The sequence below is a fragment of the Triturus cristatus genome, chromosome 3_1 (assembly GCF_964204655.1).
Source record: "Triturus cristatus chromosome 3_1, aTriCri1.1, whole genome shotgun sequence".
Lineage (NCBI taxonomy): Eukaryota > Metazoa > Chordata > Amphibia > Caudata > Salamandridae > Triturus > Triturus cristatus.
The window spans coordinates 978,292,718-978,312,310 of NC_140583.1; the positions used below are offsets into that span (position 1 = coordinate 978,292,718).

The 19,593-nt window shown below is 43.8% G+C and overlaps 1 protein-coding gene across 1 annotated transcript in view; it reads right to left on the minus strand.

The window, feature by feature from the left end:
- The window catches only part of NKAIN1 (sodium/potassium transporting ATPase interacting 1), a 485,391-nt gene that overhangs the window by 50,067 nt on the left and 415,731 nt on the right, over positions 1 to 19,593 (minus strand). Inside the window, exons 4-6 of the mRNA XM_085645652.1 lie at positions 12,974 to 13,171; positions 10,465 to 10,525; positions 6,291 to 6,372 (exon numbers count right to left, since the gene is read on the minus strand). Coding sequence (XP_085501778.1) covers positions 6,291 to 6,372; positions 10,465 to 10,525; positions 12,974 to 13,171 — 341 coding nt within the window. The remainder of the gene's footprint in view (positions 1 to 6,290; positions 6,373 to 10,464; positions 10,526 to 12,973; positions 13,172 to 19,593) is intronic.

Genomic DNA, 19,593 nt, shown 5'->3' on the forward strand with positions numbered 1-19,593 from the left:
GGGGAGGATGTGGTGTAATAGCCAGAGCTGCCGACTTCAGAGATGGGGAACCAGGTTCGAGTCTCGGCGTTAGCTCAACATCCTGTGATTCCGGGCAAATCACCTTATTTCCCCGTAAATTAATGTATCTTTAGCTGATGCGCATGAAAAGCGCAGGTGTTAATGATTAAGTGCCGGAGCTGGGCACCTGAAACCACTCCTCTCCCTGCCCCACCCTACAACCACTGACAGCTGTAGGAAAAATAAAATGATAATTACACTATTTATTATCATTTTATTTTCCTTTTGTTCAGTGGGACGACGCTCCTCCGCCTTAGCGGAGGAGTCGCCACTGGCAACCACATGCACCACTGAAATACTTTGGAGGAAAAGATGCATCAACTGGCCCTAATTATGGAGTGCCTTGGAGAAAATAGATGCTCAGATGCATGCGGTCTATTTGAGCATTCAATTGAAGACTTCCTGGACTACAGGTATGAAGAGGCATTACATGACCCAGCAATAAACTGAATATTAATACAATGCTGCAAGGCAAATAGGGTGGTTTAGACTAATGGAATAGGGATGTGCAATGAAACAAGTTTGGAATTTATATTTTACTCACTCATAAATGTAATTTATGCGGTATTCATTATTGTGATGCAATTCTCACTCAAGTTTCAAGTTTATTAATACTTAGCAGCATTTCATGAAAGAGAATCCAAGTAAACTAGTTGTGCTCTTTCATACAATTACTAAAAAGGAAAATGAGCACTAAAGTAATAAAAGTTTGAAAGGGGAATAAGAAAATTAATAAACAGTAGGTGTATTCCGGTGTTGCCAGATGCATTAAAAGCTAACAATTAAACACATGCACAGATATAGACAACTTTGTAGGGGGACAGAGGAAAAGGGAAATAAGTAAGGAAAAGGGAGAAAACTGGGAGGATTAGGATGCGCAATTTAGTAAATGAGTATATAAAACAGGTTGTTTTTTATAAAGATGTAGAGGTAGCAAAGGAAGAAAAGAACAGGATTTGTGGGAGGATTGGAGTGTTGATGGACTGCAACAGGTCTGGAATTGCTTGTGTTCCCTTCTGGAGGGGGCCTCGCCTGGCAGCTCGGGATGGACTATCTTCACAACGAGTAGTGCCAGTACTGATCATGCATAAGGTGTGCCTGGGAATAGCCTGGCACACTGGGTGAAAAACTATGGGTCAGAATGCAACCCGGATTGATTGTCAGTGGTTTAGACTATTTGGAAGTGTTTCTCCCATTTCCTTTTGTAGGATTGGATGTTTGCCTATTTTGTTGCTGAAAAAGGGAAAATTGACACCGGTACCAGACAAACCTCTTCTGATATTATGGTAAAGGATATATATGAATCGAAATGCTAATGAAGAAATGTAATCTTGTAATCAAAGGTATGAGTAGTTTCTTGTTAGCCAGATGGTCACCAAAGTGGGACCACGTAGCTAATGCTTCTGTCCTCGTCTGTCCGGCGCTGCAATGCCTGATGGGTCAGGTCCGTGGAGATGGGTAGGTAGCCAGCAGTGTCCTGTCGACTCTTCAAGTGTCCCTTCAACTGCACGGGACCCTCCATTATGTCTAAGGAGCACTGTTACACCCACCTTGGGGTGGCTTTATTGTGCTGCCACCATTTTGGTGCAGCCTCATTTAATAATAACGACTATACCTTATTAGAAGGGAGGCCCCTTGCCCCTTAGGGGGCGTTTAGTCACACAGTTTTTTGGGTCCTGATGAAGTGCCGCCCAATCCCTGGGCTTGTTAGGCACGAAACATGTTAACCTCACCCCGCTAACTGCTATCCTGGTAGATCGTAAACTCATGATAGCTTCACTGTTTTTACTTAGCCCTAATACCCTTCCACTATTAAACTTGTTCTAGGTTTAATAGAGGATATTTTAGATACCCTTCACTTTACACCTAAAACTCTTATATAGTCCCGCCCTACCCCCACTCATGCATTCACCTTCACGGCGTTACCAGATCAAAAGATCACCGATAAAGAGCCCCGAAGCCCGTCGGTCACTGCAGCGCTGGCCAGACGAGGAGCGCCCAATCATGAAGCATGACCCCCTAACATGTGTGTGAGGGCATTAAGATCCGAGTTTCAGATCTCCCAGTGACAGAGGCACTAGCTACGTGGTCCCACTTTGGTGGCCATCTGGCTGACGAGGAACTACTCCTACCTTTGATTACTATTGAGAGTATGTCTAGGAGGAGCATTGGTACAGGACCTCTATAAGTTTTCAGCTCTTAATTCCCTTTTGTGATTTGAAAACTCATCTTGATCATTACTGGGGCTAGCTGTAACGCTATCAGGTGGTGTTAAATCAAGTTTGGGGCGGATTACTCACTTGCAGACAAAGTCTCTGGAGTGCCACAAAAATTAAGGAAGATTTACTTGCTGCAACAACTATACATGAGTCCTTATCAGGCCCTTCTGTGGTGTGGACTTCGTGTAGTCTCTTTAGGACCTGCCACCAGCCTGCCCGGTCACAAATTTGCCTTTCAGCTAGGCTAGGACCTTGTTCCGCAAAGCCTCCTAAGGTTCTTCTGGTGCTATTTCTGGGGCACCGGTGAGCAAGGTGGGGCTATCCATACTGAGTCTGACACTGCAGCTACAGCACCCAGGAGGGGGGGAAGTGGTGGGCAATGCTAGGTGCGCATGACGGTTTGACCGGCCGCCTGGGGCCGGCTAAACCGCCATGCGCACTTAGCCTTTCTCCAACCCGAGCTGTGTTGTACAGCCGGGTGGAGAACCAACACAGGCTCCCAGTCTATGTCTAAGCACCGAACCAGGGAGCTCAGACCTATCCCAGCGCTTCTCTCATGCTAGGAAAAGTATAGATTGGCATCTGGGAGCCTGTGCAGTGTGCAGCAGTTCCTGGATGTCTGGGAGGCGAGGATCGGGAGCAAGGAGGCGGCCGTCAGAGAGGCAGGTAAGTGCAATTTTATATATTCTTATTTCTGTCTTCCGCGATCCCTCCTCCCCACCACTTCGCAATGAGAGCGGCCACTACTGCTCTTGAGTTCCATCTTTTGAGTCAATAGCACTTCCTAATGGCTCTCCTTCTACCTCCTGCAAGCTCCCTACCTAGCACCTAGGCAACAACAGGACATCTAGGGAATGGTGGGTGTTCTTTGATTTCCTGCTGTCTTCTCCTCTTTCTCAGTGACGTATCTTCTCCTCCTTCTGTGGCTTTCAGACAGGACTAGTAAGGGACAAGCTATTCTCAGAGGCGTGGATACACCAGCCAACAGGAGCGCACCATCTTTTTTTTTTTTTTTTTTTTTTACCTTTATTTAGTGTCAAAAAAACAAAATAATACAAAGACAATGGCTGTATGGTCAATAAAGAATCGGTGCAAAGATACACTACGACATTCATGGCACAAACATCAATAATAGCAGGTGATAAAGGCAGCCGCTCAGAGACCCCCTGCAGGCAGGTCACCCCACCCCTCTGCCCAGTACCATCACACCATCCCCACATCCCAGGCCTGCACACCAGTTGCCATGACAACTCCCGCGGTCGCCCCGCACCCCTCCACCAGGTCGTGCTCGAGGAGAACAGCTGCCCAAGCGAACAACAAGGAGGATCCAATGTGTCTTATCTGCATACGTCACCCCTCTATAGGCTCATCCTTGGTGCTGTGTAAACTACCCCACTCCCGTAGGTACGATGCCGGAGCTGGTGTGTGGCGGGGAAGAGCTCGGAAGGGTAGCTATATATGACTTATACGGACCCCAGATATCTTTGGGACGCGCCACCGTGGGAAGGAGACTGGAGTAGATCTCGCTATTGGTACTGCAGAAAGCCATGGAAGTAAGCCACGCACTCGCCGTGGGAGCCGCTCTAGCGCCCCATCGCTTCGCAACCTCACGCTTAGCAAGCAGGAGGCCCAAAGAGGCAAGCCGTCGGACAGACTTAGGGAAGTTTACCGTATAGCCTAGCAACGCCACCTCAGGAGTGGGGACCAACGCAAGCCCCAGCATAGCGCCCAGGATCTCATGCACTTGTGTCCAGTATGATTGCAGCTTGGGGCATGTCCATGACAGATGAGCGAAATCAGCGTGTGGTGCAGCGCATTTCCAGCAAGCGTGAGGCCGTGTGGGATCAATGGCGTGGAGTCTAGCAGGGGTCACATAGTAACGGCAAAGGAATTTGTAATGAAGGAGCTTATGGCGACTGTTGAGCGAGACCGTATTAGTAACCTTGCAACAGACCGTCCATTGCTCATCCGTGATGGGCCTACCCAAGTCCGTCTCCCAGGCCGCCCGCAGACGGTCATCTACAAAAGGAACCAGAGCCGCGCACGACTTATACAGTGTGGAAACCATGTGCGCGCCAGTGGCCTTATCAATAAGGAGGGTGAGAGGCTCAAAGGACTCCGGTTCGAGAGGGAATCCCGTGATGCTCGCCCGCGCCGCACAATAAAGCCGACGCAAGACAAACTTGTCCATGAATGAGGCCTCGCCGAAGCGCTCCTCCTCCGACGACGAAAATATATGCCCTCCAGGATATAGATCTCCGATCTTAACAAGATTGAACTTAGTGAGAGTACGTTGAACAATGAGCTCACCCGTACCGGGTAACAACCCAGGGTTAGGGAGCGGGAGCGAGGAAGAATAAAGAAGAGGCCGGGCCAAATAACGAGCCAGGCGACCCCAGGCCCAGCTGGTGGTGGACACCGTTTGGATATCCACTGGGCTCCGGGGAACCCCCTTAGGCAACACCGCCGACAGTCGACCCGGGAGAACGAAATCCGCCTCCGGCCGAAGAAACGGGAGAGCGCACCATCTTTCACGGCTGTGTTGGACTCTGCCGTGCCACTGTTAGAAACAGAGGCGGCAACAGTGATTTTTAAATGGACTTTGTCCTGGCAACTGGACCCTGGTATGGGGGTGCCCTTCTCTAGAGTCTACACTGAGAAGGGACTCTAGGATGCACAATAAACTTAATCTCCTCTACCTCAGCTGACGAGGAGTATAGTAAAGTGAAGCGAGAAATGTAAAGATTTCCCCTAAAGTGAGTGTGCAATCTTTGTGCAGAAACAGCAGTCCTGTACAGGATAGACCATAGGAAGTGACCTTAGTATTGGCATCAGGTAAGGTATTCTGTTACATTGGCAAAATATGGCATGGATTTTTTTGCCTTTTATGATATAAGCTTGCTGAGTATAAACATGCATCATGGAGCACATAACATGACCATCCGACTGAGGCGCTCAGACAGGTATGGAAATTTCACAACACTACCTTCTGGGATCCACCCTTGTGGCTCACTGGACACTGCGACCATCATACCTGCGAGTACTCATGATTAATTGAAGACAGTTCAGTCCAGTTTCACTGGAGTCTGACAGAGATATGTATTTTGAGTCCATGTGTGAGGAACTGACCGGCTGTCAGTTCCTCACGCGAGCCCGGGTTGGCCTCAAGAGCGGGATGTAGAGAGCGGTGGACCAGCACCATCAATGTCTGCCCTATTGTGTGCACACTCTCAGTAGCCGCTTCCTTCAGCCAGTCTAGTAATTCCTACTCACATCATTTGCAGAAGAACAGCACATGATAAACACTAATTCTGATAAAATACAAATGTTTATGTGTGCGTTGATTTTGGGTGTTCAGGGAGAGCCCCTTTATTTACCCCTAAAGGGGCAACAGATTCTCTCACTTGTATGCCTGGTTGTAATTCCCCCTTGACTTGTGTAAAAAAAGCTCTGAGTAGGGAGTGGGAAATACCTATCCGCTTTCCTTTTCTTCACAAAGTTTACAATTTATTTTAAGGAATATGGAAATATACCAGATGCGGCCTCCAAAAGACGCGATGGGGTACTCATGACACGCGGAGTGGGAGGAGCTCAGTTTCACAGAGATCAGTGAATAGAACAATCCAGCAGCACCCAATACACAAAGCTTTTTCTATGAACAGTTGTGCCTTACACCTTTCTTAGGTATGTTACATATGAATATCCAGGTCTGATTCACAAAGGATTTAATATGATTAGTTTCCAGCAGTGAGACCTGTTTACTCATAGAATGCATGCATAATCAATCCTTGGTCCCTGAAATCGTGCAAGCCTGGAGTGAGACCGCCCCACGCATAGCTAAAGCTTTGTGAATCAGGTGGTCGTCAGGGTGACTGGAGCAGAGTGGGAGGAGGAGAGAGGCAGGGCATAGGGTGAGCCTGGGACTTGTTGAGTGACACAAAGACAGTGGTGACAGTGGTTAGGGGGTAAAGGTTACAGGTGGCAGTGGGAGAAAGCAAGTTCCATACTCACGTGTACAACGGCTGCAGCTGTAAGTGCGAAGTCTTCTGAGGCGCCTGGTACCCATAGGAATCAAATCCTCCAATGAAGTCAACTGTGACAAGAAAGACAGGCATCACCAGAGGTCACATTACCTGTCTATCACAACAGTCCAAGGAAACAGAGCTGCCCACATGCTGGTGAGGTCGCCGCTAGGCACAGCCATTCAAGACAAGATGGTCAAGGGAGTGATCTATGAATAGGTTAGAGGTGGCACCTGAAACCACTCGCGACTTAAGAGACAGAGGTTCGTTGACATTTCCCGCTTAGGGGCAAAAGCCAGTTACAACATCTCGCATTTTTCCCATGAACGAGTTTTCCCCTGACCTAGCCCACTGGATCGACAGAAGCCTCTTGACGACACTATAATTTCCATCCCTGGAGTGTTTTTTTAATTTCTATAGCTCAGGGTAAAGGACTCTATTGATTATTCATACAAACTGCTCTGCTGCAAGACCGGATGGACCCACCCCAGCACACCTGCTCCTTACAACCCCGGTAGGACATGAGCGGCACCTTAGTAACCAAGGACAGAAGTACCCAGATGGAATCAGCGACAGTCTTGAAAAGATTCCTCAAGCTCTCTTCTCGCTGCGTGGAAAAGATGGGGACGGAAATTACTCCATCATTGTCTATAGAGTGATCCTTATGGCTTGTTCACATGGCGTACAATCTCCATTGAGGTATGTAATTTAGGAGAGCTCGAGCTACCAATCAGACGGCTCCTTAAGGCAGCCATTTCATGACTGACCCTGCCAGCCTGACATTATGCAGTGAAGGTTTCTCTCTTTTACCGCATCACTTTCTTGGCTCTGTCGGATCTTGATTCAGGCATTAACCAAAGGAATTACATTACTATTGATTTAAACGTTATTATTATTAATAGCAATCAGAATAATAAAAACCACAAAATATTAAAACAAATAAAAATAAAGAGTGCAAACAAAATAGAAAGAATATTAGTAATAATGGGTTTATTAAAAATAACAAGATCATAAAACTACTAATAGTGCTAACAATAACATTATTCTTGCTGTTATTATCACTGTAATAATTATTATTATTAATAGTAGTAACAGTAACAGTGGTAGTATTACTGCTACTACTAACACTATAACAAGATCATAACACTACTACCAATAGTGCTAACAATAGTACTATTATAATGATTATTTTTTTTGTCGTAGTAGTAGTAGCAGCAGAAGGCATGGTAGTTTTAGTAGTAGTCATAGTAACAACAGTAGTTGTAGTAACAGTAGTAGTTGTAGTAGGCATAGTAGTAGTCGTAGTAGTAGGCATAGTAGCAGTCATCGTAGTAGCAGTCGTCATAGTAGTAGTAGCAATAGTAATAGTCGTATTAGCACTCATAGCAGTTGTAGTAGTCATAGTAGTAGTAGAAGTGCTATTTCTAACAATGGCTCAAGGATCCCTCTCGTCTGACTTCATGATTAAGACCCGCCTGCTTGGTCTTTTAATCTGAAATAAGTTAGGACTCTGACGCCGCACAAGGTTTGTAGCGCCTTGTAAGTGAATGGTGCTGAGCAGGAGAAGGGAGAAGAAACAGAAGTGGAAGGAGTAGAGAAAAATGAGTATACGTTTGGGAAGAAGAAAGAAGGAAAATAGTAAACGAAAGTCAGAAGGAGAAGAGGAAAGGAACGGAAGAAGGAGGAGGATGAGGAGGATGAGGAGAAAGCAAAGACGGTCAAAGTGAGAAGTAAGAGCAAGAAGAACGCGAGATTGCTGATAATAGTGCACTTTAACTCGTTACACGCTGGGTACCATCCCAGTTTCAAACCGTGCACCTGGTAAATACCGATAAAACAGGGTGTGGTATATAGATTGTAGACAATGTGTGCGTTATTCTTAGTGTCTAACCTCAGAATGGGAGATAGAGTGCTAAGAGCCAGTGTTTTCATGCGTTCCAAGGAGCGCGCACTCAAATCCCACCCTCACAATGTGCACTAGGTTCCGCTGGCAAAAAAATCACGTGTTTAAAATCCCATCAGGTGAGCAATTTGAGTCTGAGCTGCAATCCTGATTAGGGATTAAATCCTAATTGAAATGTGCAGTCTACATGTAATAACAGACTAATTGTAGGTCTAATTTAGGCAAATACAGTAGATGCCATAATTTTACTGCTTTAAATCAGGACCACTCTCATCATGTCCTGTCTCACTTGTCAATAATAAGGCAAACCGTATCATAAACTCAAACCCAGGTGACAGATGGACACTAAAACAGCAGAAAACAATAGGCCTCTAAGGTCAGCATTTCCCTCAAAGTGAATACCTATGTAGCTCAATACACTTTAGTAATACATTATTTTACTCTTTTGTAAGACCTCCATATAAACCAGAGAAGCAGAAAAGAAGACACTACCAGCCAACCCCTTGCCTTGTGCCACTTGCCACCTCCATTAAACCTACAAATGGACCAGCTGTACACTCATACCTACCTCTAGTTCCACATTCCTATATTTCCATTCGAGCCCATCCACACTGCAGCCTTCTACTCTGGGGGCCTCAGCTCCAATGCTAACGACCATTTTTCAAAGGCTGTGAGGTTGTGCTTACCTACTCTCCACATCCCCCCTAACGGGACAGCTCTGCTACCTGCGCCTGGATAATATCCCTCGAAGCCGCAGCGGAACCTTTGAAGGTGGCAGTCTCACCTGGTACTTGGCATCAAATATCTGGAAGGTCACTTCTCAGGTAGCTTCTAATGTCTGTCACACTGCTGAAAAGGCAAGTGCAACACCACAGCAACCAGGGTTCAATCCTAGAACACGTCCATACTGTGTGATAGCAATCACCCTTGTTCCCTGAGCAGGGGCGGCAGAGCTAGTTTCTGTTCTACATTCTATGGTGGGCTTCCATTGGCATGAGTTGCAGCCTTTTACTGATAGCAGAGCCCTACGGGCAAGAAGAGCTTCCCTATACCAGTCCCCGATTACTTTCGCTCCCGCTAGGCATTCGGTTTTTCAACAAGCTGTGGGCTGGAATGGGGTCAAATGAATTTTTAGCCCAAACCTTCACCAACATAAGCATCTTGGCGCTGGCAACAGCCTAGATTAGAGGCAGCAATGTGCAATTAACATAACAAAATAATCTTAAAGCCCTTCCTACCGGATAAATGGCATATAATGGATTTGATACTCAAAGGAAGATTGTTCTAAAGTTAGGGTCCAGTTAAGGAAAGGGTCCAACCACCTGTCCTAGCCCTCTCAACTCGAGGGATGGAAAATAGTAACAGAGTTAGGCCAATGAATTCTCACAAGATTAAATAGCTGGTAGAGATTTATCAGTGCCATAAAAAAATTCCATAACACACAGCGCCTTAAAAACCAACCTGTGTTTCAAGGGAAGACGGTGTAACGAGATTAGAGCCTGAGTGAAGCAACAAAATCTTTGCAAAATCCTTGTAGAGTGTTGAAATAGACTGATGCCGTATAACAATATACCTTTTTTCTTTGCACCGATTTTTTCACAACTTATCTATAAGAGCTTGTCTCAAAGTAAGGAAATTTCACATTCCTGTCTTGCCAGGGCAACTTCCTGCAACATCTCTATAAGGGTCTTTGTGACCTCACCATTTGTTATATGTTTGAGACAAGGGGTTCTCCCTCATCCCACGGAGCCTGTAAGCACCCAGACCTCAGGCACTGTGTTGTACAGAGATAGAGGAATACAAAGTGTCCTAATTGCTGAGCTTGAATGAAAAAAATCACACCTCTGCTGTATAAAACATGTCCTACCTCCCTCTGATGGCAAAAAAAAAAGCCAAGATCTATCCATAGGCGCTGTCACGTCTGTTGTACAGCAATGCATGTTGTACCAACAGTGTCCAGTGTCCAGGATTGCAATGTGCTCTATAGAGTCCAGGACCAAATGACCCCCCCCCCCCAGTCCTTTAACTGGTTGATGGGTGGCACTTCTCCCCTGTCCCAGCTTCTGTTCTGTCCTCAGGGTGGTGGAGAGCTGTCACGGTCTCACTCCTCCATTTCCCGTTTAATAGTCCTGTCGGTGCTAAAAAAAAAAAAAGCAGCTCTCCTGTAGTGTCCTGCAGACAATGACCGAGCCTAATCTGCCTGGATTATTTCACAATGCCACTGATTGCAGGCACTGGGAGCAATGGCGTAGGTACTTACAGCTGTCTTCTTCCTCCATGAAGACTTTGCTGACGTAACAGGCATAGACGAACCCGAACAGCTATGGGTAGAGAAGGAAAGAGAGCGATGAGAATTACAATTCACTGATTAAACACAAACAGTAGTATGGCCAGGAGCAGCCATAGTGCATGATGCATCAGACAAGCAGATGCGCTCAATAACAGCTGCACCACATTTGCCAGAGGATTTTGCATATGCTTTTTAGAAGCATTGGGGGGCGCTACTTTTAAGAGCAAACTTCATTAATAACCGTAGTTCTACCAGCACTCAGGATTAACACCAGTTTTACAAGCATTCTTTGTGAACATGCTGGTTCTAGAAATATTTGTCATTAATAGCAGTAGCATTTGTAACAATTTTAACTAAGACTCTTAGTACCCCATTCATTGTTCGCCAGGAACCCTAAATCTACAACCACTCTTTATTAACAGATCTAGGTATACGAGTGCTCTATACTAATTCCCTAGTTCCCTTAGCACTCTTAGGTAATATCTCTAGTTCGATGAGGCACAGTAAATAGTTCACACAGATCTTTGCTCACAATTTACTTGAAGCCTTTAATCTGAAATCACTAATTTGGACCCTTAGATCTAAGAACACAGTTCATCTACCCTTAGATTACACGTGAATATGTTCCATAAATCTTTCATTGCTCATCGCTAGAACCCTTAGATCTGAAGTCACCTTTCAGAACCTCTTGTGATCTATAAACACTTTTCACCTGGGCTCTGATGTCAGAAATGAATTTGGCCTTATGCCTTGAGAGCTGAACAATCTCTTCATTCTAACCATTAGATCTCAAATTACTCTTAATTCAGACCCATAGTTTCTAGATCACGTGTCACTTAGGCCCTCAGATCAGGCACTATTCCTCATTAAGACCTGTAGATTTAGGATTATTCTTCAGTTTTGTCCTCGGAACTGAGATCACTTTTCACTCAGGACCCATTGCCTGTAGATCTGACCCCAGTCTTTATTCAGGGATACTAGCTCTGATAACTCTTTTGTTCTGGACCTTAGACCTGAGCTCACTTGTCACTTAGGGGCATATGTATGAAGCCCAATTCCCGTTCGCAAACGGGCCAATTCTCAGAATCGGCCCATTTGCGAATGGCAAAGGGCCTTTTGGGATGTATCATCCCCAAAGGCCATCGCAAAATAGGGAATCGCAAAATTTGCGATTCCCTATTTTGCGATTGCATTTAAGCAATCGCAAATAGTGATTCCTTAAATGCAACGTAGAAAGCACCAAAGTTGTGTGAATTTGGCATAAGAAATCACAAGTTACCAACAATTTACAGTTGGTGGTAATTTGCGAATTCTTTGAAAAAAGCACTTTTTTTTGCTTTTTTCAAAGTGCCATGTGGCACACATACATGCCCTTAGGGAATGTATGTGTGCCACATGTGCACACATGCACATTTCAGGGGTGCAACAGGGTGTCTTTTTGGAACCCTTGCACCCTTGAAATTGCATGCGCAATTTGCGAGTACCTATTGGCTACACGCAAATTGCTCACGTAATTCCCATTCATTCCTATGGGCCTCTTAGCCCATAGGAATGATTGGGAAGGGATTCCTTGATTGTGACTCCCAAATTGCGAGTCGCAATTAAGGAATGCGAGGGAATCGCAAAACAATTGCTAATTTTTATCTACATATCGCTTTGCGATTCTCAAATCGCGATTCTCTAAAAATCGCTATTTGAGAATCGCAAATGTATCCTTTGATACATATGCCCCTTAATCCCTAAGTCAGAGATTACTCTTCATTCTTAGTATTAGGTCTGAAATCCCTCTTCTTTTGGACCTGAGATCATGTCCCACTTATCCCTTAGACCACTCTTCATTATAACCCTTGTATCTGCGATCACTCGTCATTAGTGGCCTGATACCTGAGAGTACTCTTCATGCTGACTCTTAGACCTGAGAACACTCTTCAATAGGGCCCTCAAATGCAGAATCCCTCTTTTTTGAGGCCTTTCAATCTTCACAAACTCTTCACTAGTGGCATTAGTTCCAGGTAAACCCTTGCATCAGAAAATTTGTATCTTCTATTGTATTAATTTCCTTAAGGAATTTGGATTCTATTCCCTTGTTCACCTTTCCTTGGACTCCTATGGTCCAGAATCAGGAATACAAGAAGACATGTATTGATTGCACATTGTATAAGATGATCCCCTGTAATGCATTGTAAATATTGGAGATTTCCTATAGACCTTGTTCAAGATATTTTCTTAGTTCACTAGATGTATGGGATTCCTATCTTTCCTGTTTGACCTCCTAGTCACCTTCACTCTCACTAGCCTCTCTCTGCCTAAAACAAATCTTTATACAGGTAATACGTTTGCTTTTATGCAATTGTAGCTATCTAACAAGTTATTATTATTATTTATATACATAAAAATAAAGATTCAAATGTCAAACATATTTTAAAAGTTCAGCACAACTGCATAATATTGAAAGCCCCAAGAGACCTATTTAACTTACAGCCAGGAAGATCTGGAACGCGCTGCTGACCACCTCAATGTACTGGTAGTCCAGCAAGCAGCCAGTAACTGTAATGACGTGGTGGTCCTCGGGGGCCAGGTCAGAGTTCACTACTGGGGTCACCAGGCAGCCAGGCCCGTTCTCCATCCACCAAGAGCGGTGCAACGAGGTGTTGAATGTCATGATAAAGTCCCGATCCTGTAGAGATGGGGTGCATGAAAGAGGCTCATGATGAGAAGGGCACTCTATACTCACACTACCTTACAACCTTACCTTTAACAGTAAATAGACAATGCTACCGTGGGACTTATATGCTACAGGTTTGTATATCAGCATATCATACACAGAAATATCACCCAACACAAATATAATGTCCTCAATATTGTTTCCAAAAACCGTAGATTGTCTACTATTGATTCTGAGGGTGGGATCCTTTTGTAAAAGATTTATATTGATGTCAGACAATATTTTGGCAACAATATTCTAGTTCTGCACCACCACTGGGGCAGTGCAAGCCCAAAGGATCAACCATGTTAAGCAACACAACGGTCAATGTGGCTTCCATGTCACAGCTGCAGAAATGCTTAAACACAGGTTACTCATAGTTAAGGAGGAGCCTTAAATCAAATTTGTACTCATTGCAATTAATCTGTTTACACATTTCACTCAACTGAGGGAGAATATAGGGTAATTTAGCACTCTTGGCTTGTTTAAACAAAGCAAGCCGGTGGAGCATATATGGCAATATCTCACTCTTCCTCCCACTCCCACGGGATGATCTAATACGCCACATACAGAAAACGCAGTGCCATCTTCATCAATGACACCAGTACAGGTACTCGCCACTCTCGCCAACATATTCTCTTGGTTTACATAATCAATTGGTCAAGGTAAGCAATTTCTTACCGAAGACATATGTCGTTGGACCAGAAGTGTTATAGATGTCTTCTTGGATGATTGAAAATGTATCTTGTGCTACCTAAAAAAACCCATACTATTCCACCTTGTCATATGCAATGTTTCATATTCGTATGCTATCTTGCTCACGTGTAAAAATGTTTATATCTCTTAGGCAGTTTTTGCATCACTATATTCTATAACTAGATCCCCTTAAGCGATCTATAGTGTCCACATATGACAGACAGCCTTATTCGCCTCTATACCCATATACCTTTTCTCTCTACTGTGAGTTGTCCTTTAGATGGTCAGAGGTGTTTTAAAGGTATATAGGCATCCAGGGTCCAACTCTGTTTTTCCAAAAGATGAACCTCTTCTGTGTAAGGAGCTCTGGTGCCTGGTTTCTCTGATAGAACAATGTAAATAAGTATATAAATACAAAAACTTAAGCATCAGGCTGAATGGAACACTGTGACTAGGTGGTCGTTTGATGTGTCTGCGGTCAGGAGGTATCTATAAGTTTATAAAACTGGTGAATATTTATCATTAGGAGACGTGTTTTAAAATCATAAGTATGTCAGTACTGTACTGCTGAGAGGTATGTGAATGATAGAGGGACTCTTGAAAACGTTTTAGCTACAGGATTTCCAAAGAAACCCGGAAGTCCATAGCCGGACGGCTAACTGATAAAAGCAAGTATATGAAAATCAGTCATTTAAATTGTAATATTCTCCAATATTACATTGGAATTTTAACAAGAAAATGCTATGAGTAAAATATCACAGTTGTGTCCAAAGGAACGATGAGCCGAGAATGTGAACAGAATTCTTTCTTGAAAGAATAAGCAGTGATTAAACCTTTTTCAAGAGTTTATATTTGGATTAAGTTGGCTCAAAATTAACTTAGTTTTTGTGCACTGGAATGTGTATAGCAGGAAGGAAATTACTCAAAGTGAAATGTTTATAAACATGTTGACGTCAATACTTTGTTGTCCCTGAAACAAAGGGAGTAAACATTTGCCCTTATTTTGATGAGTTTTTCTAAAGCAATAGTTCGTAATTATGGGTCAGATAAGCAACACTTTTTAGGGCCACAAACAGTGGTTTTGTTTCTTTATCACCATAACAACATGTTTTAGTATGCAAAACCCCCTTTTTATGAGTCAGTAAAATATTACAGACTCTTAAAATGGCTTTGCGACTCCATAAGGACTCGCTATTTCGAAGGGGTGTGTTATAGGCATCAATTCGAAATAGGGATTTTTTAGGAAATGTAGCAATCTTTTGCAACCGAAATCTGGCCCCAAATCATTGAAAATGTACCAACTCCCAGTATGAAATGATAAGCCACTCCCAACAGGGAGAGGGTACTCATAGGACTCCCCTCCTCTATGCGATTTAAAACTAGGGGACAGATTTATGAGCCCCTTGCGCCACTTTTGCGTCACTTTTAACATGGGAAAAGTGACGCAAAAGTGGCGCAAGGGGCTCATAAATCTGCCCCTAGGTTTGTTGGTGAGTAAGCAATTGTCCAGAGAACCACTGAGTTCTCTTAGACAAACCCTTTTTTTAAACATAGCTTTGTTTGTTTAAGGAAAAAAGGCTACATTAAAAAATGTTAACTTAATTTAAATGTGATCACAGACAAGGTAGTTTTCTGACCCAAGCAGGTCACCATTTCTGTAAGAGCATCCAATCATAGCAAGTTGCAATTTGTGACCTACTTGATTAATATCCATAATGTAGGTTAGATTGCTACCCAACTCGAATTGGAATTTGGTGTGTCGACCGATGAGTACATAGGTTGCTTTGCAAAATTCCATGCTGGTTGCAAAAATACTGATCACAAATTGCAGGCCACATATTTCTTCTCTCTTTGTGAACAAGTATACGGTTCAATAAATGTTTTTAATTAAACTATGACATATTAAGTCACCCATGTCCATTGTTGTTGTACTTTTTTTGCTTCTCAAAGCATTAGTCCATGCCACAGACCAAGGGATGTCGTTCTGCTGCCAAACTCTCAGTGCTAATCCTGAAACAAAATGTTTCTGTGGCAAATGAATGGGACCAAGGAAGTGATGATCGAAGGCACCATGCCACACAGACAACAGATTAGTTACAGGCTCTTGGTCAGGAATATTGTATATATCCAAAAGGCCCAAGCAAGGGAACCTCCCACGTCAACAAAGGCTGCCTCAGTATAATAAGCAGTGAAGAAACCCCTAACAAAATGACGCTGTATTATACCATCATACGGGTCATGAACATCAAACCCAGGATGGCTGAATCCATGCTAGAATTTCAGTATAGCAATGGAATATTCGGGGGCAGAGGAGACACAGATGAGAAAGACTAGGAAAGATGACAAATCACAGGATGACCTGCTTGCATGGGCTGCAATGACCCAAGCTCTATTGCAACCCCAGAATCAAATGCAGGTTGGGCCTGACTAATTACTTGACGCATTATATTCATATGATCATGGTTTGGGCTTGATGGACGTCCAGGCACACTGCCGCTAACGCGGATGTACAAGAGTTCTTAGGTACCATTACTGAGATTGAGAGCTGATCAATTCTGCGATAGATATTGACATGTACGAGGATGCTTCTGGGATGGATTGGGGTGGGAGGGTAATGGAGTGCTAGCATAATCGTTGTTGGGAAAGGCTGTTTCTGTATTTTTTCATATAACTGTATGGTGTATTATCCTGATTATCATCTGATCTTCTGTATGCAACACTTATACACCAATAAAGAAATTAGTTACAAAACCTTTTTTTAAATAAACTACAATGGAAAATGGAAATTAGTTCAGAGTAGATTCTTTGTATGTAAAAGGCATATCATGTGGATATTCTAAAAAATTTAAATGGGCCCTGCCCTCTATGGCCTATGTTGGACAACTAACATCTATGTTCGACTGGCATTCAAATGACACTATTGGTCTTTCAAAACTCTATCCGCAAACCAAGGGTGTCGATGTAGGTTCAGGAAGGTCGGGGCAAAGTCAGATTTTGGGGATACTCCTAAAAGGATTTTCCTACACTTAATCCCAATGGGACTCAATTACATAGTGGCTCAATGGCATAGTTTTCTTCTGAAACGCTTGCAATGATCCAGCACTCCTGGACCTGCGTTGGACACCCTTGCTATAAATTGTAGCCTAGCAAATCTTTGGAATTAAAAACTCTAAGGACAGCTTCATAAGTAGGGGTTGAATCCACAAATTTTGCAAAGAATCTAGTTAACAGCCATGACACAGTAGATTTCAAGGAATCAGTACTGATGTTTTAAAGTAAAAATTGTCAGTTTTTTGACAGGACAAGGATTTCATTTTTAATCATGTGAGGTTGAAGATCTTGTTACTTTATTGACTATATGTCCTAGTCCCGGCGGTCAAACAGAATGATGCTGAAATTGCTGTGTGTGAAAAGAGATAGCTATATTAATCCCAATCTTTATTTTGGATGGAGGGAGAGAAGACCACTATCCTGTGAAAGTATTTCAAAATGTGTTTGTAAAGCTGCTCGATTTTCTTAAAGGGAACGGGGCTGGTTTAAAAAAAGTGTTTCATTTTGTAAAACTTCAGTGAGAATTGGTAGTAAGTAGTTCCCTGGACCACTGCCTACTTCCCTAGAAGCTGCAACCATGATGCCCACAGATGAAGGGGACCATGCGGGACTCCTACCCCTTTGCAAATCAGTAATGAGCCCTACCTGGGAGTCGCAACTGGTCAGTGGTTTTGCAAACCATTGCTTCATAGCTTAGTGATTCGCAATTTTAAAGGGATGCTCCAGGCAAGCCTCATTCAAGCTACACTCAGTAATCATGTCTAAATGACAGCAAATTGGAAAAACGTTTCCAAGTCACGAAATGGGAATAGTATATTAATTAAAGCTTTTTTGTAGTTGCATACCCTCAGATTTACCGAATCGGGGAGTCTGGGACGTCTGGCCCTATGTATTTACATGTGCCCACTAAAACTGAAGCAGTTTGTTTGTTTTTTAGAGTTTTATATAGCGCTAACTAGACCCGAAGATATCAGGTATCAGAGCGCTTTACATGAGGAACAGTTTTGCTGCATATGTACACATTCATTTTTGATAGGCACAAGGAGATTAAGTGATTTGCCCAGAATCACAGGATGTTGTTGGCCTGTCTTGGTCATTGCCATGCTCCTGGTGTACTGTGGGGAAACTGGAGGACTTCAGTGTACCTGTTGTTGCCACCGTCGTCTTCCTCTTGACCGAACTCGGCCATGCCCTAAAAAAGGCTGGTTGTAGCCTGGTTGTGGCGGTGGTTGGAATCCCATCAGGGGCCCTTGAGGTCCAGGGCCAAACACTGGAAAAGTGGGATAGCCCCATGGTGTTGGTGGCTACCATTGGTTGGTTGGAGGGGTTCCGCGAGGCCCACGCCATTTCTTTTGTGCCCGGTTTGGTGCAAACTGTCAGTTCTTTGGCACCATGGCCTACTGTTACCACATAAACACTAATACAAAGCGATGAACAGACACATTCTGGTGGCTTTCTAAAGTCACGTATAGTAAGTGGTCAGGGTCAGTTCTAGTCAGACGGACAGTACAAGTCAGATATCACCCTCAGGTGAATACATGCAGCTGTTATTCACTTTGTGTGTTTTACTAATTGTAATCCCATTAAGGGAAAATATAAGCAATTATTTCAGCTGGCTTCTACCACCCAGCATTCCCAATGTTAGGTAACCCTTTTCACTCTGTGGTTCACGCCTTAATGTGTATTAAGAGCAAAGAAAGGAGAGTCAATTCATACTGGGAATCAGCCAAGCTGAACACTACTACTTCCTTACTGGAATCACAGATGTCCCGGGCTATCTCTCTCTCTCTCTCACCCACACACACACACACACACACACACGCACACACGAAGGTTTTATCACACAAACACAAACACACACGCTTAACAGTGCATATTTTGCAAACACAGACAGACAGACACACACACACAGACACACAAACACACATGTACAGACATAGACACACACACACACATACACACTCACAGACAGCACACAAATGGAAAAGCTCAAGGAGTTGAAGTGTATGCCCATTTCAATTTTATTTTTCTTCTTTATGGGCGTGCCTGGCTCCTTATCCAGGCACCATTCTCCTTCAGAGTCTATCGTTTCTGTTTATGCTTTGCATTTTCTCACGTTTGTTTGAATTTTCATGTATTTCCTTATCAGTGTCTCAGGTAAGGGATCTTTCTCTAACACACAGGAGTTGCTGCTAGGCTCCAGTTTTCATTTAACTTCCCCGCTTTAAGGAATTGAGGATATGCACGCTAGCCTCCCAGGTGACCACGCCCTTTAAAGCACAGGGGCTTTGAGCCAGGTGTTCCTGTTGTCCATGCAGTGAACACAAGCAGCAGGTGTGCCGAAGGCGCCCCAAAAGCAGGACCATCTGCTCCCATCTGGATCATGCTGAGTGATAGGAAAGCTGCCTGTGACATCCTGTCCTGCAGCAGCAACTTCAGCTACTTTGAGCAGGAATCAACAGGTGGGATCCCCTATGTATGTGACTTGTCATACTGCTGAACTTATTTTTTCCAATGTACCAATGCTATTGATAGATAATCCACCCCCCTTTACATGGACAAACCATTCTGCAGTTTCATTCTACCTATCGCCCCCTATTGGCAAAGTGTCAGGTAGACCTCTACCCACATGTAAGCTTAAATGTTTT